The sequence below is a fragment of the Salvelinus namaycush genome, unplaced genomic scaffold, assembly GCF_016432855.1.
Source record: "Salvelinus namaycush isolate Seneca unplaced genomic scaffold, SaNama_1.0 Scaffold1422, whole genome shotgun sequence".
Lineage (NCBI taxonomy): Eukaryota > Metazoa > Chordata > Actinopteri > Salmoniformes > Salmonidae > Salvelinus > Salvelinus namaycush.
Genome location: NW_024058145.1, coordinates 40,058 through 66,104, shown reverse-complemented (window position 1 = coordinate 66,104; position 26,047 = coordinate 40,058). Strand labels below are relative to the sequence as shown.

At 46.8% G+C, this 26,047-nt stretch overlaps 1 protein-coding gene across 1 annotated transcript in view; it reads left to right on the top strand.

Annotated features, from left to right (window-relative positions):
• Positions 1 to 13,185: 13,185 nt before the first annotated feature.
• Positions 13,186 to 26,047, top strand: part of LOC120036672 (protein FAM193B-like) — a gene marked incomplete at its 3' end in the record, with an annotated part of 44,163 nt that continues 31,301 nt past the window's right edge. Inside the window, exons 1-2 of the mRNA XM_038983061.1 lie at positions 13,186 to 13,460; positions 14,855 to 15,133. Of these exons, the coding sequence (XP_038838989.1) occupies positions 13,305 to 13,460; positions 14,855 to 15,133 (435 nt within the window). The remainder of the gene's footprint in view (positions 13,461 to 14,854; positions 15,134 to 26,047) is intronic.

Sequence of the window (26,047 nt, the reverse complement as noted above, 5' to 3'; positions counted from 1 at the left end):
AGTCTACAGCTAGACACCAACATCACTAGACAACTAGCCACCAATATCACTAGACACCAATATCACTAGACAACTAGCCTACAACTAGACACCAATATCACTAGACAACTAGCCTACAACTAGACACCAATATCACTAGACAACTAGTCTACAGCTAGACACCAATATCACTAGACAACTAGTCTACAGCTAGACACCAATATCACTAGACAACTAGCCTACAGCTAGACACCAATATCACTAGACACCAATATCACTAGACAACTAGCCTACAGCTAGACACCAATATCACTAGACAACTAGCCTACAGCTAGACACCAATATCACTAGACAACTAGCCTACAGCTAGACACCAATATCACTAGACAACTAGCCTACAGCTAGACACCAATATCACTAGACAACTAGCCTTCAACTAGACACCAATATCACTAGACAACTAGCCTACAGCTAGACACCAATATCACTAGACAACTAGTCTACAGCTAGACACCAATATCACTAGACACCAATATCACTAGACAACTAGCCTACAGCTAGACACCAATATCACTAGACAACTAGTCTACAGCTAGACACCAATATCACTAGACAACTAGTCTACAGCTAGACACCAATATCACTAGACAACTAGCCTACAGCTAGACACCAATATCACTAGACAACTAGTCTACAGCTAGACACCAATATCACTAGACACCAATATCACTAGACACCAATATCACTAGACAACTAGTCTACAGCTAGACACCAATATCACTAGACACCAACATCACTAGACAACTAGCCTACAGCTAGACACCAATATCACTAGACAACTAGTCTACAGCTAGACACCAATATCACTAGACAACTAGCCTTCAGCTAGACACCAATATCACTAGACAACTAGTCTACAGCTAGACACCAATATCACTAGACACCAATATCACTAGACAACTAGTCTACAGCTAGACACCAATATCACTAGACACCAATATCACTAGACACCAATATCACTAGACAACTAGTCTACAGCTAGACACCAATATCACTAGACACCAACATCACTAGACAACTAGCCTACAGCTAGACACCAATATCACTAGACAACTAGTCTACAGCTAGACACCAATATCACTAGACAACTAGTCTACAGCTAGACACCAATATCACTAGACACCAATATCACTAGACACCAATATCACTAGACAACTAGCCTACAGCTAGACACCAATATCACTAGACAACTAGCCTACAGCTAGACACCAATATCACTAGACAACTAGTCTACAGCTAGACACCAATATCACTAGACAACTAGTCTACAGCTAGTTACCAATATCACTAGACAACTAGCCTACAGCTAGACACCAATATCACTAGACAACTAGTCTACAGCTAGACACCAATATCACTAGACAACTAGCCTACAGCTAGATACCAATATCACTAGACACCAATATCACTAGACACCAATATCACTAGACACCAATATCACTAGACACCAATATCACTAGACACCAATATCACTAGACACCAATATCACTAGACACCAATATCACTAGACACCAATATCACTAGACACCAATATCACTAGACACCAATATCACTAGACACCAATATCACTAGACAACTAGCCTACAGCTAGACACCAATATCACTAGACAACTAGTCTACAGCTAGACACCAATATCACTAGACAACTAGCCTACAGCTAGACACCAATATCACTAGACAACTAGCCTTCAGCTAGACACCAATATCACTAGTCAACTAGTCTACAGCTAGACACCAATATCACTAGACAACTAGCCTACAGCTAGACACCAATATCACTAGACAACTAGCCTTCAGCTAGACACCAATATCACTAGTCAACTAGCCTACAGCTAGACACCAATATCACTAGACAACTAGCCTACAGCTAGACACCAATATCACTAGTCAACTAGCCTACAGCTAGACACCAATATCACTAGACAACTAGCCTACAGCTAGACACCAATATCACTAGACAACTAGCCTACAGCTAGACACCAATATCACTAGACAACTAGTCTACAACTAGACACCAATATCACTAGACAACTAGCCTACAGCTAGACACCAATATCACTAGACAACTAGCCTACAACTAGACACCAATATCACTAGACAACTAGTCTACAGCTAGACACCAATATCACTAGACAACTAGCCTACAGCTAGACACCAATATCACTAGACAACTAGCCTACAACTAGACACCAATATCACTAGACAACTAGTCTACAGCTAGACACCAATATCACTAGACACCAATATCACTAGACAACTAGCCTACAGCTAGACACCAATATCACTAGACAACTAGCCTACAGCTAGACACCAATATCACTAGACAACTAGCCTACAACTAGACACCAATATCACTAGACAACTAGCCTACAGCTAGACACCAATATCACTAGACAACTAGTCTACAGCTAGACACCAATATCACTAGACAACTAGCCTACAGCTAGACACCAATATCACTAGACAACTAGCCTACAGCTAGACACCAATATCACTAGTCAACTAGTCTACAGCTAGACACCAATATCACTAGACACCAATATCACTAGACACCTAGTCTACAGCTAGACACCAATATCACTAGACACCAATATCACTAGACACCAATATCACTAGACACCAATATCACTAGACAACTAGTCTACAGCTAGACACCAACATCACTAGACAACTAGCCTACAGCTAGACACCAATATCACTAGACAACTAGTCTACAACTAGACACCAATATCACTAGACAACTAGTCTACAGCTAGACACCAATATCACTAGACAACTAGCCTACAGCTAGACACCAATATCACTAGACAACTAGCCTACAGCTAGACACCAATATCACTAGACAACTAGCCTACAGCTAGACACCAATATCACTAGACAACTAGTCTACAACTAGACACCAATATCACTAGACAACTAGATACCAATATCACTAGACACCAATATCACTAGACACCGATATCACTAGACACCTAGTCTACAGCTAGACACCAATATCACTAGATACCAATATCACTAGACACCAATATCACTAGACAACTAGCCTACAGCTAGACACCAATATCACTAGCCAACTAGTCTACAGCTAGACACCAATATCACTAGACAACTAGCCTACAGCTAGTTACCAATATCACTAGACAACTAGTCTACAGCTAGTTACCAATATCACTAGACAACTAGCCTACAGCTAGTTACCAATATCACTAGCCAACTAGTCTACAGCTAGACACCAATATCACTAGACAACTAGCCTACAGCTAGTTACCAATATCACTAGACACCAATATCACTAGACAACTAGCCTACAGCTAGTTACCAATATCACTAGACAACTAGCCTACAGCTAGTTACCAATATCACTAGACAACTAGTCTACAGCTAGACACCAATATCACTAGACAACTAGCCTACAACTAGACACCAATATCACTAGACAACTAGTCTACAGCTAGACACCAATATCACTAGACACCAATATCACTAGACACCAATATCACTAGACAACTAGCCTACAGCTAGACACCAATATCACTAGACACCAATATCACTAGACAACTAGTCTACAGCTAGACACCAATATCACTAGACAACTAGCCTACAGCTAGACACCAATATCACTAGACAACTAGCCTACAACTAGACACCAATATCACTAGACAACTAGCCTACAGCTAGACACCAATATCACTAGACAACTAGCCTACAGCTAGACACCAATATCACTAGACACCAATATCACTAGACACCAATATCACTAGACACCAATATCACTAGACACCAATATCACTAGACAACTAGTCTACAGCTAGACACCAATATCACTAGACAACTAGCCTACAGCTAGACACCAATATCACTAACCCACTGTTCCTAGGCCATCATTGATAAATAAGAATTAGTTCTTAACTGACTAGTTAAATAAAGATAAAATACATTAATGACAGCAGGCTGATGCCTATAGTTGTCTCTTTCTGTTATATTTTTTAAATTTAACCTAAATTTAACTTGGCAAGTCAGTTAAGAACAAATTCTTATTTACAATGGCGGCCTACCCCGGGCCAAACCCAGACGACGCTGGGCCAATTTTGAGCCGCCCTATGGGACTCCCAATCACGGCTGGATGTGATACAGCCAGGATTCGAACCATGGACCTCTTGCAATGCAGTGCCTTAGACCGCTGCGCCACTCAGGAATCCCTATGTATGTAATGTAATGTAGCATAGGCCTACATTATTGTGGATTTGTGTGCCAATGAGAACTGTTTTCGCGGAGAAACAACATTAAATGTCACGTAGGCATAGCTACACTTACAGTGCATTTCCCCCTGAAATCTCCAAGATCTAGGATTCGTTTAGAGATTAAGTTCACTGTTGTACTTCAATTGTTAAATGCTTAATAATTACTAATAACACTGTTATAAATGGCATTAATGTAAGGAAAGAAAGGTGTCGCCCGATCTGTGAAGACAACCATTAAATCTTGAACTAGGGTGTAAAACACGTGTTGATTAAACGTGTGTATTATATTGAATATAGGCTACCTGTTCTGTGTGTGTTCCTAGTGGAGGGTAGACTACCAGCAGTACTGTAGTCCTAGTGGAGGGTAGACTACCAGCAGTACTGTAGTCCTAGTGGAGGGTAGACTACCAGCAGTACTGTAGTCCTAGTGGAGGGTAGACTACCAGCAGTACTGTGGTCCTAGTGGAGGGTAGACTACCAGCAGTACTGTAGTCCTAGTGGAGGGTAGACTACCAGCAGTACTGTAGTCCTAGTGGAGGGTAGACTACCAGCAGTACTGTAGTCCTAGTGGAGGGTAGACTACCAGCAGTACTGTAGTCCTAGTGGAGGGTAGACTACCAGCAGTACTGTAGTCCTAGTGGAGGGTAGACTACCAGCAGTACTGTAGTCCTAGTGGAGGGTAGACTACCAGCAGTACTGTAGTCCTAGTGGAGGGTAGACTACCAGCAGTACTGTGGTCCTAGTGGAGGGTAGACTACCAGCAGTACTGTAGTCCTAGTGGAGGGTAGACTACCAGCAGTACTGTAGTCCTAGTGGAGGGTAGACTACCAGCAGTACTGTAGTCCTAGTGGAGGGTAGACTACCAGCAGTACTGTAGTCCTAGTGGAGGGTAGACTACCAGCAGTACTGTAGTCCTAGTGGAGGGTAGACTACCAGCAGTACTGTAGTCCTAGTGGAGGGTAGACTACCAGCAGTACTGTAGTCCTAGTGGAGGGTAGACTACCAGCAGTACTGTAGTCCTAGTGGAGGGTAGACTACCAGCAGTACTGTAGTCCTAGTGGAGGGTAGACTACCAGCAGTACTGTAGTCCTAGTGGAGGGTAGACTACCAGCAGTACTGTAGTCCTAGTGGAGGGTAGACTACCAGCAGTACTGTAGTCCTAGTGGAGGGTAGACTACCAGCAGTACTGTAGTCCTAGTGGAGGGTAGACTACCAGCAGTACTGTAGTCCTAGTGGAGGGTAGACTACCAGCAGTACTGTAGTCCTAGTGGAGGGTAGACTACCAGCAGTACTGTAGTCCTAGTGGAGGGTAGACTACCAGCAGTACTGTAGTCCTAGTGGAGGGTAGACTACCAGCAGTACTGTAGTCCTAGTGGAGGGTAGACTACCAGCAGTACTGTAGTCCTAGTGGAGGGTAGACTACCAGCAGTACTGTAGTCCTAGTGGAGGGTAGACTACCAGCAGTACTGTAGTCCTAGTGGAGGGTAGACTACCAGCAGTACTGTAGTCCTAGTGGAGGGTAGACTACCAGCAGTACTGTAGTCCTAGTGGAGGGTAGACTACCAGCAGTACTGTAGTCCTAGTGGAGGGTAGACTACCAGCAGTACTGTAGTCCTAGTGGAGGGTAGACTACCAGCAGTACTGTAGTCCTAGTGGAGGGTAGACTACCAGCAGTACTGTAGTCCTAGTGGAGGGTAGACTACCAGCAGTACTGTAGTCCTAGTGGAGGGTAGACTACCAGCAGTACTGTAGTCCTAGTGGAGGGTAGACTACCAGCAGTACTGTAGTCCTAGTGGAGGGTAGACTACCAGCAGTACTGTGGTCCTAGTGGAGGGTAGACTACCAGCAGTACTGTAGTCCTAGTGGAGGGTAGACTACCAGCAGTACTGTAGTCCTAGTGGAGGGTAGACTACCAGCAGTACTGTAGTCCTAGTGGAGGGTAGACTACCAGCAGTACTGTAGTCCTAGTGGAGGGTAGACTACCAGCAGTACTGTAGTCCTAGTGGAGGGTAGACTACCAGCAGTACTGTAGTCCTAGTGGAGGGTAGACTACCAGCAGTACTGTAGTCCTAGTGGAGGGTAGACTACCAGCAGTACTGTAGTCCTAGTGGAGGGTAGACTACCAGCAGTACTGTAGTCCTAGTGGAGGGTAGACTACCAGCAGTACTGTAGTCCTAGTGGAGGGTAGACTACCGGCAGTACTGTAGTCCTAGTGGAGGGTAGACTACCAGCAGTACTGTAGTCCTAGTGGAGGGTAGACTACCGGCAGTACTGTAGTCCTAGTGGAGGGTAGACTACCAGCAGTACTGTAGTCCTAGTGGGGGGTAGACTACCAGCAGTACTGTAGTCCTAGTGGAGGGTAGACTACCAGCAGTACTGTAGTCCTAGTGGGGGGTAGACTACCAGCAGTACTGTAGTCCTAGTGGAGGGTAGACTACCAGCAGTACTGTAGTCCTAGTGGAGGGTAGACTACCAGCAGTACTGTAGTCCTAGTGGAGGGTAGACTACCAGCAGTACTGTAGTCCTAGTGAAGGGTAGACTACCAGCAGTACTGTAGTCCTAGTGGAGGGTAGACTACCAGCAGTACTGTAGTCCTAGTGGAGGGTAGACTACCAGCAGTACTGTAGTCCTAGTGGAGGGTAGACTACCAGCAGTACTGTAGTCCTAGTGGAGGGTAGACTACCAGCAGTACTGTAGTCCTAGTGGAGGGTAGACTACCAGCAGTACTGTAGTCCTAGTGGAGGGTAGACTACCAGCAGTACTGTAGTCCTAGTGGAGGGTAGACTACCAGCAGTACTGTAGTCCTAGTGGAGGGTAGACTACCAGCAGTACTGTAGTCCTAGTGGAGGGTAGACTACCAGCAGTACTGTAGTCCTAGTGGAGGGTAGACTACCAGCAGTACTGTAGTCCTAGTGGAGGGTAGACTACCAGCAGTACTGTAGTCCTAGTGGAGGGTAGACTACCAGCAGTACTGTAGTCCTAGTGGAGGGTAGACTACCAGCAGTACTGTAGTCCTAGTGGAGGGTAGACTACCAGCAGTACTGTAGTCCTAGTGGAGGGTAGACTACCAGCAGTACTGTAGTCCTAGTGGAGGGTAGACTACCAGCAGTACTGTAGTCCTAGTGGAGGGTAGACTACCAGCAGTACTGTAGTCCTAGTGGAGGGTAGACTACCAGCAGTACTGTAGTCCTAGTGGAGGGTAGACTACCAGCAGTACTGTAGTCCTAGTGGAGGGTAGACTACCAGCAGTACTGTAGTCCTAGTGGAGGGTAGACTACCAGCAGTACTGTAGTCCTAGTGGAGGGTAGACTACCAGCAGTACTGTAGTCCTAGTGGAGGGTAGACTACCAGCAGTACTGTAGTCCTAGTGGAGGGTAGACTACCAGCAGTACTGTAGTCCTAGTGGAGGGTAGACTACCAGCAGTACTGTAGTCCTAGTGGAGGGTAGACTACCAGCAGTACTGTAGTCCTAGTGGAGGGTAGACTACCAGCAGTACTGTAGTCCTAGTGGAGGGTAGACTACCAGCAGTACTGTAGTCCTAGTGGAGGGTAGACTACCAGCAGTACTGTAGTCCTAGTGGAGGGTAGACTACCAGCAGTACTGTAGTCCTAGTGGAGGGTAGACTACCAGCAGTACTGTGGTCCTAGTGGAGGGTAGACTACCAGCAGTACTGTAGTCCTAGTGGAGGGTAGACTACCAGCAGTACTGTAGTCCTAGTGAAGGGTAGACTACCAGCAGTACTGTAGTCCTAGTGCATGTAAACACAGTTTCCCCACCTTTTCCAGATAAATGCATTGGCAATAGAGGGAGTGTTGCATTTTTTCACTGCAACCAGCAATCAGAATGACCCACCTATTTATTTTACCACTACATCACTGTCTGCCACTAGGCCTGTTGGAAGTTCATAGTAAATGTACCATGTGAGTTAGGGGGACCATTCCTTTTTTCCTCTAGACAGTTTCAGCCCCATTTCAGGTGTCCCTACTTTTCAGGCTACAAAAAAAAAAGGTAAATTTGTCAGCATGACGTATCAATTAATGTAGGCCTAATCAATGGTAATATATGAATGTAGGCCTAATCAATGGTAATATATGAATGTAGGCCTAATCAATGGTAATATATGAATGTAGGCCTAATCAATGGTAATATATGAATGTAGGCCTAATCAATGGTAATATATGAATGTAGGCCTAATCAATGGTAATATATGAATGTAGGCCTAATCAATGGTAATATATGAATGTAGGCCTAATCAATGGTAATATATTAATGTAGGCCTAATCAATGGTAATATATGAATGTAGGCCTAATAAATGGCAATCAATTAATGTAGGCCTAATCAATGGCAATCAATTAATATAGGCCTAATCAATGGTAATCTATGAATGCAGGCTTAATCAATGGCATTCGCGGACGTCATAAGTCACACTGTGGTGTTTGGTAAACAGGTGTCTATTTCCACTCGTCAAATAGTGCGAGTGTGTATGCAGTGAACTGTTTAGATGCTGGGATTACTTTGGAGTGGACAGGTAGCCTACTTTGTCAAGTGATTTGTTTGACTATCAGAGGAAAACATCATGACTGGTTGTGTTCATGCCACATTAAAAGGTCATTAATTTTTACCGTTAAATGACGTCTTTATTATTAGGTCCATAAAGAAAATTGTGCAGGCACATGCTGCCAATAGAGACCCTAGAATGTCACGGTGTAATTCACAGTCTGTTTTAGAGACTTAGCCAGACTCACAACTGTAATCGCTGCCAAAGGTTATTCTACAAAGAATCGACTCAGGGGTGTGAATACTTATGTAAATTAGATATTTCTGTATTTCATTTTCAATAAATTTGCTAACATTTCTAAATGTTTTGACTTTTTCATTATGGGGTATTGTGGGTAGATTGGTGAAATAATTGTTTTTACCCATTTAGAATTCAGGGCTGTAAACACAACAACATGTGGAATAAGTCAAGAGGTATTGAATACGTTCTGAAGGCGCTGCAAAATTGTAGGATGTTTCAGATGACAAATATACCGGCGAGTCCCCAGAACTTAACTGCTACATGGGATATTGAACAACACTCAATAAACAGGTAAAGTGAGGAAATAGCTGTGATTGCAAACACACAAAGATCAATTTTGGGCGGCTGGCTATTGTGCAGAAGAAAGAAAGCCGGGTGCATTCTGTTCTATTCTTCCATCCAAGTGTCAGACACAGATGCTGCTGACGTTGTGTTTTTCGGGGTTTTTTGGCGCGATCACGCAATTGTATCACATTACATCAACATGGGCAATTTTGGTTATTCATGCCAGTTGGCTACAAAGAACAACTGCTGGAATTGCAAAATCTTTATTAGTTCATTCATTGTCATTCATAAATTCTGTCGCTGTTCTGGCTATATTTTCAAACCGCTCCAGACTTGGCGCCTTTGTGTACAATGATGAGTCCCGTATCTAGGTCACAGAGTCAGATATGAAGCGCCGAATAAAACCTAGGCTCCCTTAACTGCTTATTGCATCGATTTATTACTGAATAGTAACGATCTTAACCGTAACATGCACAATGTATGTCAGATATTTGCAGTTAATTAATAGATAGTCGCTATTTGTGTACATTTCGTTATTGTACCCCAGCTGGTTGACAAGTGAAGTTGACAGACGGAACAGAAACCTTAAGTTACCTCGTTCTCTTCTCTCCAAGAATTCAGCAGCTTGCAGAAGAACCTGAATGTTGCAAGTGTTCGCGTCCATTGTAAATAGTTGAAATATAGGTAAATACACCAGTCAAAATGTATCTCAACGACAGAGTGCTGCAATAGTATGTGCTTGGTCTTCTGCACTTCAGTAAGGAATCACCTTCTCTGGCGACGTGATTGACGTCAGTCCGCCACCTCCCAAGACTACCGCTCCCTTGTTTTCCAGCCGCCTCCGTCCGAGAGCGCGCGATTTTCACTTTGAATTGTGAACAGCCTAATAATAGAACAGAACAACAGATCGACACATTTTCTCGAAATATGACCTTAAACGATTATATTTAAAAAAATCCGAAATATGTTGTATTGACATCTAAAAAAATACGTTTTCAATTTTTTCTTTTATTTTTTATAATGAGACGTAGCTTCCAGTATGTTGAAACTGAAACCAGCTCAAAGTGAGAAGTTTTTATGCCGTCAGTCGTTTTGTCTTCTTCTGATTTGGTGTTCAAGAGGATTGAGTCTGTATATTTATAATCATTCCACAATAGTCTAGGGCAGGGATCGTCCACTCGTTTCAGTTGGGGAACCCTCATCTGGTGGCTTCCATGGTCGTCCAAAGGACACACAGAACTGTGCATTATTGCAAAGACGATACAAAGTATTTCATTGTACACTGAATTCAATAGCTTGCTACAAAATGTTCTGCAAATGCCAAATTTTATGACCTTTAGGTCCACCCTATGTTCCCTCAGTCCTATGTTCCCTCAGCCCTATGTTCCCTCAGCCCTATGTTCCCTCAGCCCTATGTTCCCTCAGCCCTACAGTATGTTCCCTCAGCCCTATGTTCCCTCAAACCTATGTTCCCTCAGCCCTATGTTCCCTCAGCCCTATGTTCCCTCAGCCCTATGTTCCCTCAGCTCTATGTTCCCTCAGCCATATGTTCCCTCAGCCCTATAATCCCTCAGCCCTATGTTCCCTCAGCCATATGTTCCCTCAGCCCTATGTTCCCTCAGCCCTATGTTCCCTCAGCCCTATGTTCCCTCAGCCCTACAGTATGTTCCCTCAGCCCTATGTTCCCTCAAACCTATGTTCCCTCAGCCCTATGTTCCCTCAGCCCTATGTTCCCTCAGCCCTATGTTCCCTCAGCCCAATGTTCCCTCAGCCCTACAGTATGTTCCCTCAGCCCTATGTTCCCTCAAACCTATGTTCCCTCAGCCCTATGTTCCCTCAGCCCAATGTTCCCTCAGCCCTACAGTATGTTCCCTCAGCCCTATGTTCCCTCAGCCCTATGTTCCCTCAGCCCTATGTTCCCTCAGCCCTATGTTCCCTCAGCCCTATGTTCCCTCAGCCCAATGTTCCCTCAGCCCTACAGTATGTTCCCTCAGCCCTATGTTCCCTCAGCCCTATGTTCCCTCAGCCCTATGTTCCCTCAGCCCTATGTTCCCTCAGCCCTATGTTCCCTCAGCCCTACAGTATGTTCCCTCAGCCCTATGTTCCCTCAAACCTATGTTCGTATTTACGAGCCCTTAACCAACAATGCAGTTCAAGAAATAGAGTTAAGAAAATATTTACAGTAAAGTAAAGTTAAAAAAAGTTTTAAAAAAGTTTTTAAAAAAAGGAAAAAAAAAAAATCTAATCAAAAAGTGACACAAGAAAATTACATAACAATAATGAGGCTATATACATATATACCGGTACAGAGTCAATGTGCGGGGGGTACAGGTTAGTCGAGGTAGTTTGTAAAGTGACTACGCATAGATAATATGTAAATAGGGGGGTGTCAATGTAAATAGTCAGGGTGGCCATTTGATAAATTGTTCCGCAGCTGTTAAGGAGCCTTTTGGTCCAAGACTTGGCGCTCGGGTACCGCTTACCGTGCAGAAGCAGAGAGAACAGTCTATGACTTGGGTAACTAGAGTCTTTGACAATTGTTTGGGCCTTCCTCTGACACTGCCTAGTATATAGGTCCTGGATGGCAGGAAGCTTGGCCCCAGTCATGTACTGGGCCATTCGCACTACCCTCTGTAGCGCCTTACGGTCAGAAGCCGAGCAGTTGCCATACCAAGTGGTGATGAAACCGGTCAGGATGCTAGATGGTGCAGCTGTAGAATATTTTGAGGATCTGGGGACCCATGCCAAATCTTTACAGTCTCCTGAGGGGGAAAAGGTGTTGTCGTGCCCTCTTCACAACTGTCTTGGTATGTTTGGACCATGATAGTTCGTTGGTGATGTGGACACCAAGAAACTTGAAATATTCCCCTCAGCTCTATGTTCCCTCAGCTCTATGTTTCCAGGAAATATAGGGCCCAGGAAATATAGGGCCCAGGGAACATAGGGCCCAGGGAAAATAGGGCCCAGGGAACATAGGGCCCAGGGAACATAGGGCCCAGGAAACACAGGGCCCAGGGAACATAGGGCCCAGGGAACATAGGGCCCAGGGAACACAGGGCCCAGGGAACATAGGGCCCAGGGAACATAGGGCCCAGGGAACATAGGGCCCAGGGAACATAGGGCCCAGGAAATATAGGGCCCAGGGAACATAGGGCCCAGGGAACATAGGGCCCAGGGAACATAGGGGTGTAATAACATGACGTTGTGTGTAATAACATGACGTTGTGTGTAATAACATGACGGTGTGTGTAATAACATGACGGTGTGTGTAATAACATGACGGTGTGTGTAATAACATGACGTTGTGTGTAATAACATAACGGTGTGTGTAATAACATGACGGTGTGTGTAATAACATGACGGTGTGTGTAATAACATGACGGTGTGTGTAATAACATGACGTTGTGTGTAATAACATGACGGTGTGTGTAATAACATGACGGTGTGTGTAATAACATGACGTTGTGTGTAATAACATGACGGTGTGTGTAATAACATGACGTTGTGTGTAATAACATGACGTTGTGTGTAATAACATGACGTTGAATGGTGTGGTAGCCAGTCATTGATAGACTATTATCATTATATAATAGTTCAGGTGGAAATATGAATTATGCCAATAAATCCAAAATGTGAAATGCACCAATTTGTGGCCTGTAAACCAGAGATTTTGTACAAAACGTTATACTGTGTGATTTACCTGGAACGGTTGCCCTCACTCAACATGGCGACTGCTTAGCTTCATCATAGTGAAGCCATTTTGCCAGTACTATCTTTGACCTATGAACCCCCGAGTGTGGCAGCGCTCCGCCATATTGACTGTTGTCTTGACTGGAGAAGATAGTGAGCATTTGTGATACTAGAAGAATCGAAACCGTGCTTTTAAACACCTCTAAACTAGTGCAACCTTGGCTAAAGGATATATCCGACACCTGCGTGATGGCGAGGAAGAAGAGCAAACAGCAAGGAGTCGGGAGCAAGGAGCTAGTGCCCGGACAACAGAGCATACCGAAGAGCCCCGTCTCTCCCGGAGATACAGCTGGCGGTGGTGGCGGAGATGCAGGGCTGGATAGACTGGCGGCCAGGGCGAATCAGGTAACGTTAGCTAGCCGCATAAATAACTAGTGGGCTAGCTAAAAGGTTAGCTAACCTACCAATCATTTAGGGACATCCTGTATTTCTGCTAACGTTAATTCCTTCGGTGTTTGGATGGTTGATTGGGGATTCTAGCTAGCTAAGTTGCATAACTAACTAGTGCTCCGGGGTTGTATTTTTTTGTTCATTTACAATCTGATCGGGGCGGAGTAATAGCTAGCTCCACTAGCTTAATAAATAATTAAAACTTAGCCAGCGTTGTAAATTGTACAAGCCATCAATAAATACACATTCACATTAGTTTTAGCCAACTAGGCTAGCTAGCTAACGACATCCAGTCTGCATTTTCTGGTAGTAACGTTAGTTAGTGTCAGTCGCAAGATTGACATTGTTGCGCGCTTGCCACGGATAAGTCGTAAAATGTTGCGGTTAAAATTGTATCTAGCTTGTTAGCTCCTAACTCACGGTGGTATTGAAAGTTTGCTGACATGTAATCACACTTGGCAGCTAGTACACCATATACTGTACACCGGTACTGTAACTACACGTGCTTAGCTAGTTGACTAACAAACTACATCCCAGAGGTAGTCATCTGAGTAACTTTAACTGTAAATAGTGTTAACGTTTTGACTAGAACCATGCATGGCTTGCTTTAGTTAAGTTTACACTTTCTCTGCACATCTCAAGTGTCATATGTATGCGTCGAAGTTTTTACCTAAACATTACATGGACGCCCTTGTAGGTGTATGCGGTATTTGTGGTCAACAAAGCTTACTGTACCAGCAGACCACTAGCTAGTGTGGACATGGGACACATGAAATCAATCACTACATTCTAACCACTGTTTGTTCTAAGAAACCACTGCATGTGCCAAGCTGGCGCCATGGTCAACTTCTACTTCCTCTTTGCAATACAAATATTATTGTGATCCTTGTCAACATGGTCAGTTCTTACTCGTGAAATTCTAATCTCTGTGTTAAAAACTTGACCTTAGATCAGTGTCCAGGGGACAACTTTATTATGCTCCATGTCAATCTCACTAACATCCACTTCTCCTCAGATCCCATCCTCTCCTCCACCCCTGATCTTGACCTAAAACATCCTCCTCTCTGCTCTCCTCCAACCATCCTCCCCTCTTCCTCCCTTCTTCCATCCCTCCTCCATCCTCCTCTCTTCTCCTCCCCATCCTCCCCTCTTCCTCCCTTCTTCCATCCCTCCTCCATCCTCCTCTCTTCTCCTCCCCATCCTCCTCTCTTCTCCTCCCCATCCTCCGCTCTTCTCCTCTCCTCCCCCTACTTTCACCTGTCCTTCACCTAGATGATTGATCTCTGTCTCTCCTCCTCTCCGCTGCATTCCTAATATCACTGGCTCACCTCTCTGTCGCTCTCCCCCAGCCAATGCACACCTGCTGCCTCCTGTGTCACCGTGAGTTTAAGGACTGGGGGGCGAGCTCTGCCAACGGTCTGCCTGGGGGCCACGGGGCGAAGCTAGCTGACGCTGTCCCAGCCCTGTCCCAGGCCCTGCTCAGAGAGGTGCCGGGCCGGAAGCTATCCGACACCGTGCCTTCGCTGAGCCAGTCTCTACTGGGAGAGGTGCCGCTCTGGATCTGCCAGAGCTGCCGGAAGAGCGTCGAGGAGGAGGAGAGACGGAGCGCACAGGAAACGCCTGCACCGGTAAGAGGGGGATGGAGAGGAGGAGGAGGAGGTAGGGGAGAGGCGGACTGCCCAGGAGATGCCTGCACTGGTAAGAGGGGGAGGGAGAGGAGGAGGAGGAGGTAGGGGAGAGGCAGACTGTCCAGGAGATGCCCGCACTGGTAAGAGGGTGGAGGAAAGTAGGGGGGTGGAAGAGGTAGGGGAGTGAGAGGAGAGGATAGAAGGTAGGTGAGGAGGAGAGACGGAGTGCCCAGGAGACACCTGCACCGGTAAGAGGGGGAGGGAGAGGAGGAGGAGAGACTGAGTGCCCAAGAGACGCCTGCACTGCTGAATATGACAAGACCATGTATGCACCTCAAGCTAGCCAACCATTAGCACTATTTACAGTTACATGAAAACCCGTGTTACAGCTTGCTAGCTCTGGGCTGTTTTCTCAAGGTCTAAAAAAAAAACACACAAAAAAAAAAGGGGGTGGTATGTCTGGTCACGTCATCCACCAAGAAGCTGAAAGGCACAGGATTTGGTGATGATGAAACCTGCGCAATTCTCTAACTGTGGATGGATACAGTCAGTACTGCTATCCTGTGGCTGTTTGTGGCGTTACAGTGTTCCATTCTGCATGGCTAAATGAATACCACATACTAAGAATCCTGTCTCTTCGGAAGCTGTTTGTTCTCTGTCAGACTTGGCCTTCTCCCTTCACAAGCAGAGGCACCGAGGTAGTCTTATTCATGTGGATTCTTGAGGAAAAATATACTTTCTGTCTTAGAGGCGTTTTTACATAAACACTTTACATATTTAAATTAAATGCACAAGTGCTGAACCCCGTAGCGCATTAAAAAACATCTGTCCTCGGGTTGCAACTCTCACTACCGAGTTCCAAACTGCCTCTGGAAGCAACGTCAGCACCAGAACTGTTCGTCGGGAGCTTCATGAAATGGGTTTCCATGGCCGAGCAGCCACACACAAGCGTCAGATCACCATGCGCAATGCCAAGCGTCAGCTGGAGTGGTGTAAAGCTCGCCGCCATTGGACTCTGGAGCAGTTGAAACGGGTTCTCTGGAGTGAAGAATCACTCTTCACCAATTGGGGGAAGGCCCTTTCCTGTTTCAGCATGAGAATGGCCCCGTGCACAAAGCGAGGTCCATACAGAAATGGTTTGTCGAGATCGGTGTGTAAGAACTTGACTGGCCTACACAGAGCCCTGACCTCAACCCCATCGAAAAGCTTTGGGATGAATTGGAACACCGACTGCGAGCCAGGCCTAATCGCCCAACATCAGTGCCCGACCTCACTAATGCTCGTGGCTGAATGGTAGCAAGTCCTGGCAGCAATGTTCCAACATCTAGTGGAAAGCCTTCCCAGAAGAGTGGAGGCTGTTATAGCAGCAATGTTCCAACATCTAGTGGAAAGCCTTCCCAGAAGAGTGGAGGCTGTTATAGCAGCAATGTTCCAACATCTAGTGGAAAGCCTTCCCAGAAGAGTGGAGGCTGTTATAGCAGCAAAGAGGGGGGGACCAACTCCATATTAATGCCCATGATTTTGTAATGAGATGTTAAACGAGCAGGTGTCCACATACTTTTGGTCATGTAGTGTAACTAGTTTTGTAAGAGCCAGACAGACCCATGAGGTTGGAGTAGAGCTGGGATAATAAACCTACAATGATCGACACCGACCAACCACTTATCACAGGCATTTTGCTGATCTCGTTCATTACGATAAGTAGCTCTATACTAGACAAATGTCAAATTTTGAAATTTAAATAAGTTTGATAATACGTGTGATTGTTCATGGGACAATTAATGGCTTCAACCATTAAACTGGTAGTAGTGGTTTAAAGGAGAATAAAAACAATGGTGGAGCACATTATTCATGTTAAACGGTGGAGCACATTATTCATGTTAAACGGTGGAGCACATTATTCATGTTAAACTGTGGAGCACATTATTCATGTTAAACGGCGGAGCACATTATTCATGTTAAACGGTGGAGCACATTATTCATGCTAAACGGTGGAGCACATTATTCATGCTAAACGGTGGAGCACATTATTCATGCTAAACGGTGGAGCACATTATTCATGCTAAACGGTGGAGCACATTATTCATGCTAAACGGTGGAGCACATTATTCATGCTAAACGGTGGAGCACATTATTCATGCTAAACGGTGGAGCACATTATTCATGTTAAATGGTGGAGCACATTATTCATGTTAAATGGTGGAGCACATTATTCATGTTAAATGGTGGAGCACATTATTCATGTTAAACGGTGGAGCACATTATTCATGCTAAACGGTGGAGCACATTATTCATGTTAAACGGTGGAGCACATTATTCATGCTAAACGGTGGAGCACATTATTCATGTTAAACGGTGGAGCACATTATTCATGTTAAATGGTGGAGCACATTATTCATGTTAAACGGTGGAGCACATTATTCATGTTAAATGGCGGAGCACATTATTCATGTTAAATGGTGGAGCACATTATTCATGCTAAACGGTGGAGCACATTATTCATGTTAAACGGTGGAGCACATTATTCATGCTAAACGGTGGAGCACATTATTCATGTTAAACGGTGGAGCACATTATTCATGCTAAACGGCGGAGCACATTATTCATGTTAAACTGTGGAGCACATTATTCATGTTGGAGCACATTATTCATGCTAAACGGTGGAGCACATTATTCATGTTAAACTGTGGAGCACATTATTCATGTTGGAGCACATTATTCATGTTAAACTGTGGAGCACATTATTCATGTTATAAACGTATCGTTCTTTTCATTGTTCATTCAGGCAATTTATCACAATATGGATTTTTGTCTAGGCAGGAGTCTATCTCCTGTTTCTGTACAGTGAACCAGAACGGCCCATAGGGCAGGAGTCCATCTCCTGTTTCTGTAGAGTGAACCAGAACGGCCCATAGGGCAGGAGTCCATCTCCTGTTTCTGTACAGTGAACCAGAACGGCCCATAGGGCAGGAGTCCATCTCCTGTTTCTGGAGAGTGAACCAGAACGGCCCATAGGGCAGGAGTCCATCTCCTGTTTCTGGAGAGTGAACCAGAACGGCCCATAGGGCAGGAGTCCATCTCCTGTTTCTGTACAGTGAACCAGAACGGCCCATAGGGCAGGAGTCCATCTCCTGTTTCTGGAGAGTGAACCAGAACGGCCCATAGGGCAGCAGTCCATCTCCTGTTTCTGTACAGTGAACCAGAACGGCCCATAGGGCAGGAGTCCATCTCCTGTTTCTGTAGAGTGAACCAGAACGGCCCATAGGGCAGGAGTCCATCTCCTGTTTCTGTACAGTGAACCAGAACGGCCCATAGGGCAGGAGTCCATCTCCTGTTACTGTACAGTGAACCAGAACGGCCCGTAGGGCAGGAGTCCATCTCCTGTTTCTGTATAGTGAACCAGAACGGCCCGTAGGGCAGGAGTCCATCTCCTGTTTCTGTAGAGTGAACCAGAACGGCCCGTAGGGCAGGAGTCCATCTCCTGTTTCTGTATAGTGAGCCAGAACGGCCCGTAGGGCAGGAGACCATCTCCTGTTTCTGTACAGTGAACCAGAACGGCCCATAGGGCAGGAGTCCATCTCCTGTTTCTGTATAGTGAACCAGAACGGCCCATAGGGCAGGAGTCCATCTCCTGTTTCTGTACAGTGAACCAGAACGGCCCATAGGGCAGGAGTCCATCTCCTGTTTCTATACAGTGAACCAGAACGGCCCATAGGGCAGGAGTCCATCTCCTGTTTCTGTATAGTGAACCAGAACGGCCCATAGGGCAGGAGTCCATCTCCTGTTTCTATACAGTGAACCAGAACGGCCCATAGGGCAGGAGTCCATCTCCTGTTTCTGTACAGTGAACCAGAACGGCCCATAGGGCAGGAGTCCATCTCCTGTTTCTGTAGAGTGAACCAGAACGGCCCATAGGGCAGGAGTCCATCTCCTGTTTCTGTACAGTGAACCAGAACGGCCCATAGGGCAGGAGTCCATCTCCTGTTTCTGGAGAGTGAACCAGAACGGCCCATAGGGCAGGAGTCCATCTCCTGTTTCTGTAGAGTGAACCAGAACGGCCCATAGGGCAGGAGTCCATCTCCTGTTACTGTACAGTGAACCAGAACGGCCCATAGGGCAGGAGTCCATCTACTGTTTCTGTACAGTGAACCAGAACGGCCCATAGGGCAGGAGTCCATCTACTGTTTCTGTAGTGTGAGGCAGCTTGATGTACAAGTACACCCCTAGCCTAGACGGGATGCTAGTCTATTGTATGGCCAAGGCAAGGTCATGTAAATGACCAGGACAAATGGTACCTAGTTTTAGCTTCCACCCTCCTGGTGAGGTCAGGAGAAACTCAGGGCCCCGCCTCTCACCCTGAACTAATGTCTTCTCTCCTGTCCCTATTTAAATGCAACACACATCCAGGAGACTGCTCAAGTGCTTCTTCAACTCCTCTATCCTCTTACTCAGGTCTTTGCTGTAAAACACAATGTGTTCTGGTAAAACTAGACTCCCATTAGTTCCTGCCAAGGCAGCTGCTACTCTTCCTGGGTTTATTATGGATCCCCATTAGTTCCTGCCAAGGCAGCAGCTATTCTTCCTGGGGTTTATTATGGATCACCATTAGTTCCTGCCAAGGCAGCAGCTACTCTTCCTGGGGTTTATTATGGATCCCCATTAGTTCCTGCCAAGGCAGCAGCTACTCTTCCTGGGGTTTATTATGGATCCCCATTAGTTCCTGCCAAGGCAGCAGCTTCTCTTCCTGGGGTTTGTAATGGATCCCCATTAGTTCCTGCCAAGGCAGCAGCTAATCTTCCTGAGGTTTATTATGGATCCCCGTTAGTTCCTGCCAAGGCAGCAGCTACTCTTCCTGAGGTTTATTATGGATCCCCATTAGTTCCTGCCAAGGCAGCAGCTTCTCTTCCTGGGGTTTATTATGGATCCCCGTTAGTTCCTGCCAAGGCAGCAGCTACTCTTCCTGAGGTTTATTATGGATCCCCGTTAGTTCCTGCCAAGGCAGCAGCTACTCTTCCTGGGGTTTATTATGGATCCCCATTAGTTCCTGCCAAGGCAGCAGCTACTCTTCCTGAGGTTTATTATGGATCCCCATTAGTTCCTACCAAGGCAGCAGCTACTCTTCCTGGGGTTTATTATGGATCCCCATTAGTTCCTGCCAAGGCAGCAGCTACTCTTCCAGGGGTTTATAATGGATCCCCATTAGTTCCTGCCAAGGCAGCAGCTACTCTTCCTGGGGTTTATTATGGATCCCCATTAGTTCCTGCCAAGGCAGCAGCTTCTCTTCCTGGGGTTTATTATGGATCCCCGTTAGTTCCTGCCAAGGCAGCAGCTACTCTTCCTGAGGTTTATTATGGATCCCCGTTAGTTCCTGCCAAGGCAGCAGCTACTCTTCCTGGGGTTTATTATGGATCCCCATTAGTTCCTGCCAAGGCAGCAGCTACTCTTCCTGAGGTTTATTATGGATCCCCATTAGTTCCTACCAAGGCAGCAGCTACTCTTCCTGGGGTTTATTATGGATCCCCATTAGTTCCTGCCAAGGCAGCAGCTACTCTTCCAGGGGTTTATAATGGATCCCCATTAGTTCCTGCCAAGGCAGCAGCTACTCTTCCTGGGGTTTATTATGGATCCCCATTAGTTCCTGCCAAGGCAGCAGCTACTCTTCTTGGGGTTTATTATGGATCCCCATTAGTTCCTGCCAAGGCAGCGGCTACTCTTCCAGGGGTTTATAATGGATCCCCATTAGTTCCTGCCAAGGCAGCAGCTACTCTTCCTGAGGTTTATTATGGATCCCCATTAGTTCCTGCTGAGGCAGCAGCTACTCTTCCTGGGGTTTATTATGGATCCCCATTAGTTCCTGCCAAGGCAGCAGCTACTCTTCCTGGGGTTTATTATGGATCCCCATTAGTTCCTGCCAAGGCAGCAGCTACTCTTCCTGGGGGTTTATAATGGATCCCCATTAGTTCCTGCCAAGGCAGCAGCTACTCTTCCTGGGGTTTATAATGGATCCCCATTAGTTCCTGCCAAGGCAGCAGCTACTCTTCCTGGGGTTTATTATGGATCACCATTAGTTCCTGCCAAGGCAGCAGCTACTCTTCCTGGGGTTTATTATGGATCCCCATTAGTTCCTGCCAAGGCAGCAGCTACTCTTCCTGGGGTTTATTATGGATCCCCATTAGTTCCTGCCAAGGCAGCAGCTACTCTTCCTGGGGTTTATTATGGATCCCCATTAGTTCCTGCCAAGGCAGCAGCTTCTCTTCCTGGGGTTTATTATGGATCCATGTAGTCATGGCTCTATGTAGTACTGTGTGCCTCCCATAGTCTGTTCTGGACTTGGGGACTGTGAAGAAACCTCTGGTGACATGTCTTGTGGGGTGTCTGAGCTGTGTGCTAGTATTTTTAAACAGACAGCTCGGTACCTTCAGCTTGTCAACACCTCTTACTTAATAAACAAGTAGTGATGAAGTCAATCTCTCTTCCACTTTGAGCCATGAGAGATTTAGATGCATATTATTAATGTTAGCTCTCTGTGTACATCCAAGGGCCAGACACGCTGCCCTGTTCTGAGACAATTGTAGTTTCCCGAGGTCCCTCTTTGTAGCACCTGACCACACGACTGAACAGTATGTGTGGTCAGGTGACAAAACCAGGGTCTGTAGGACCTGCCTTGTTAAGTGTGTTGTTAAGAAGGTAGAGCAGTGCTTTATTATGGACAGATTTCTCCCCATCTTAGCTACTGTTGAATCAATATGTTTTGACCATGACAGTTTACAATCTAGGGTTACTCCAAGCAGTTTAGTCAACTCAACTTGCTCCATTTCCACATTATTTAATACAAGGTTTAGTTGAGGTTTAGGGTTTAGTGAATGATTTGTCCCAAATAAAATGTTTTTAGTTTCTGAAATATTTAGGACTAACTAACTAAACTAACTGTTTTCAGTCGCTGTAGTAACTGACGTGTATAGTGTTGAGTCATCCGCATACATAGACACACTGGCTTCACTCAAAGCCAGTGGCATGTCATTAGTAAAGATGGAAAAAGTAAGGGGACTAGACAGCTGCCCTGGGGAATTCCTGATTCTACCTGGCCTAGTGGTTAGAGTGTAGAGGCGGCATGTATCCTAGTGGTTAGAGTGTAGGGGCTGCAGGTAGCCTAGTGGTTAGAGCGTAGGGGCGGCAGGTAGCCTAGTGGTTAGAGCGTAGGGGCGGCAGGTAGCCTAGTGGTTAGAGCGTAGAGGCGGCAGGTAGCCTAGTGGTTAGAGCGTAGAGGCGGCAGGTAGCCTAGTGGTTAGAGCGTAGAGGCGGCAGGTAGCCTAGTGGTTAGAGCGTAGAGGCGGCAGGTAGCCTAGTGGTTAGAGCGTAGAGGCGGCAGGTAGCCTAGTGGTTAGAGCGTAGAGGCGGCAGGTAGCCTAGTGGTTAGAGCGTAGAGGCGGCAGGTAGCCTAGTGGTTAGAGCGTAGAGGCGGCAGGTAGCCTAGTGGTTAGAGCATTGGGCCAGTAACCAAAAGGTTTCTGGACTGAATCCCCAAGCTGACAAGGTAAAAATATGCTGAACAAGGCAGTTAAACCCACTGTTCCCCTGAACAAGGAAGTTAACCCACTGTTCCCCTGAACAAGGCAGTTAAACCCACTGTTCCCCTGAACTAGGCAGTTAACCCACTGTTCCCCTGAACAAGGCAGTTAACCCACTGTTCCCCTGAACAAGGCAGTTAACCCCACTGTTCCCCTGAACAAGGCAGTTAACCCACTGTTCCCCTGAACAAGGCAGTTAACCCACTGTTCCCCTGAACAAGGCAGTTAACCCACTGTTCCCCTGAACAAGGCAGTTAACCCACTGTTCCCCCTGAACAAGGCAGTTAACCCACTGTTCCCCCTGAACAAGGCAGTTAACCCACTGTTCCCCCTGAACAAGGCAGTTAACCCACTGTTCCCCTGAACAAGGCAGTTAACCCACTGTTCCCCTGAACAAGGCAGTTAACCCACTGTTCCCCTGAACAAGGCAGTTAACCCACTGTTCCCCTGAACAAGGCAGTTAACCCACCGTTCCCCTGAACAAGGCAGTTAACCCACCGTTCCCCTGAACAAGGCAGTTAACCCACTGTTCCCCTGAACAAGGCAGTTAACCCACTGTTCCCCCTGAACAAGGCAGTTAACCCACTGTTCCCCTGAACAAGGCAGTTAACCCACCGTTCCCCTGAACAAGGCAGTTAACCCACCGTTCCCCTGAACAAGGCAGTTAACCCACCGTTCCCCTGAACAAGGCAGTTAACCCACCGTTCCCCTGAACAAGGCAGTTAACCCACCGTTCCCCTGAACAAGGCAGTTAACCCACTGTTCCCCTGAACAAGGCAGTTAACCCACTGTTCCCCTGAACAAGGCAGTTAACCCACTGTTCCCCCTGAACAAGGCAGTTAACCCACTGTTCCCCCTGAACAAGGCAGTTAACCCACTGTTCCCCTGAACAGGGCAGTTAACCCACTGTTCCCCTGAACAAGGCAGTTAACCCACTGTTCCCCTGAACAGGGCAGTTAACCCACTGTTCCCCTGAACAAGGCAGTTAACCCACTGTTCCCCTGAACAAGGCAGTTAACCCACTGTTCCCCTGAACAAGGCAGTTCACCCACTGTTCCCCTGAACAAGGCAGTTAAACCCACTGTTCCCCTGAACAAGGCAGTTAAACCCACTGTTCCCCTGAACAAGGCAGTTAACCCACTGTTCCCCTGAACAAGGCAGTTAACCCACTGTTCCCCTGAACAAGGCAGTTAACCCCACTGTTCCCCCTGAACAAGGCAGTTAACCCCACTGTTCCCCCTGAACAAGGCAGTTAACCCACTGTTCCCCTGAACAAGGCAGTTAACCCACTGTTCCCCTGAACAAGGCAGTTAACCCCACTGTTCCCCTGAACAAGGCAGTTAACCCCACTGTTCCCCTGAACAAGGAAGTTAACCCACTGTTCCCCTGAACAAGGCAGTTAACCCACTGTTCCCCTGAACAAGGCAGTTAACCCACTGTTCCCCTGAACAAGGCAGTTAACCCACTGTTCCCCTGAACAAGGCAGTTAACCCACTGTTCCCCTGAACAAGGCAGTTAACCCACTGTTCCCCTGAACAAGGCAGTTAACCCACTGTTCCCCTGAACAAGGCAGTTAACCCACTGTTCCCCTGAACAAGGCAGTTAACCCACTGTTCCCCTGAACAAGGCAGTTAACCCCACTGTTCCCCTGAACAAGGCAGTTAACCCCACTGTTCCCCTGAACAAGGCAGTTAACCCCACTGTTCCCCTGAACAAGGCAGCTAACCCCACTGTTCCCCCTGAACAAGGCAGCTAACCCCACTGTTCCCCCTGAACAAGGCAGTTAACCCCACTGTTCCCCTGAACAAGGCAGTTAACCCACTGTTCCCCTGAACAAGGCAGTTAACCCACTGTTCCCCTGAACAAGGCAGTTAACCCACTGTTCCCCTGAACAAGGCAGTTAACCCACTGTTCCCCTGAACAAGGCAGTTAACCCACTGTTCCCCTGAACAAGGCAGTTAACCCACTGTTCCCCTGAACAAGGCAGTTAACCCACTGTTCCCCTGAACAAGGCAGTTAACCCACTGTTCCCCTGAACAAGGCAGTTAACCCACTGTTCCCCTGAACAAGGCAGTTAACCCCACTGTTCCCCTGAACAAGGCAGTTAACCCCACTGTTCCCCTGAACAAGGCAGTTAACCCCACTGTTCCCCTGAACAAGGCAGTTAACCCCACTGTTCCCCTGAACAAGGCAGTTAACCCCACTGTTCCCCTGAACAAGGCAGTTAACCCCACTGTTCCCCTGAACAAGGCAGTTAACCCCACTGTTCCCCTGAACAAGGCAGTTAACCCCACTGTTCCCCTGAACAAGGCAGTTAACCCCACTGTTCCCCTGAACAAGGCAGTTAACCCCACTGTTCCCCTGAACAAGGCAGTTAACCCCACTGTTCCCCTGAACAAGGCAGTTAACCCCACTGTTCCCCTGAACAAGGCAGTTAACCCCACTGTTCCCCTGAACAAGGCAGTTAACCCCACTGTTCCCCTGAACAAGGCAGTTAACCCCACTGTTCCCCTGAACAAGGCAGTTAACCCCACTGTTCCCCTGAACAAGGCAGTTAACCCCACTGTTCCCCTGAACAAGGCAGTTAACCCCACTGTTCCCCTGAACAAGGCAGTTAACCCCACTGTTCCCCTGAACAAGGCAGTTAACCCCACTGTTCCCCTGAACAAGGCAGTTAACCCCACTGTTCCCCTGAACAAGGCAGTTAACCCCACTGTTCCCCTGAACAAGGCAGTTAACCCCACTGTTCCCCTGAACAAGGCAGTTAACCCCACTGTTCCCCTGAACAAGGCAGTTAACCCCACTGTTCCCCTGAACAAGGCAGTTAACCCGCTGTTCCCCTGAACAAGGCAGTTAACCCGCTGTTCCCCTGAACAAGGCAGTTAACCCGCTGTTCCCCTGAACAAGGCAGTTAACCCGCTGTTCCCCCTGAACAAGGCAGTAAACCCGCTGTTCCCCCTGAACAAGGCAGTTAAACCCGCTGTTCCCCCTGAACAAGGCAGTTAAACCCGCTGTTCCCCCTGAACAAGGCAGTTAAACCCGCTGTTCCCCCTGAACAAGGCAGTTAACCCGCTGTTCCCCTGAACAAGGCAGTTAACCCGCTGTTCCCCTGAACAAGGCAGTTAACCCGCTGTTCCCCTGAACAAGGCAGTTAACCCGCTGTTCCCCTGAACAAGGCAGTTAACCCGCTGTTCCCCTGAACAAGGCAGTTAACTCGCTGTTCCCCCTGAACAAGGCAGTTAACTCACTGTTCCCCCTGAACAAGGCAGTTAAACCCACTGTTCCCCTGAACAAGGCAGTTAAACCCACTGTTCCCCTGAACAAGGCAGTTAAACCCACTGTTCCC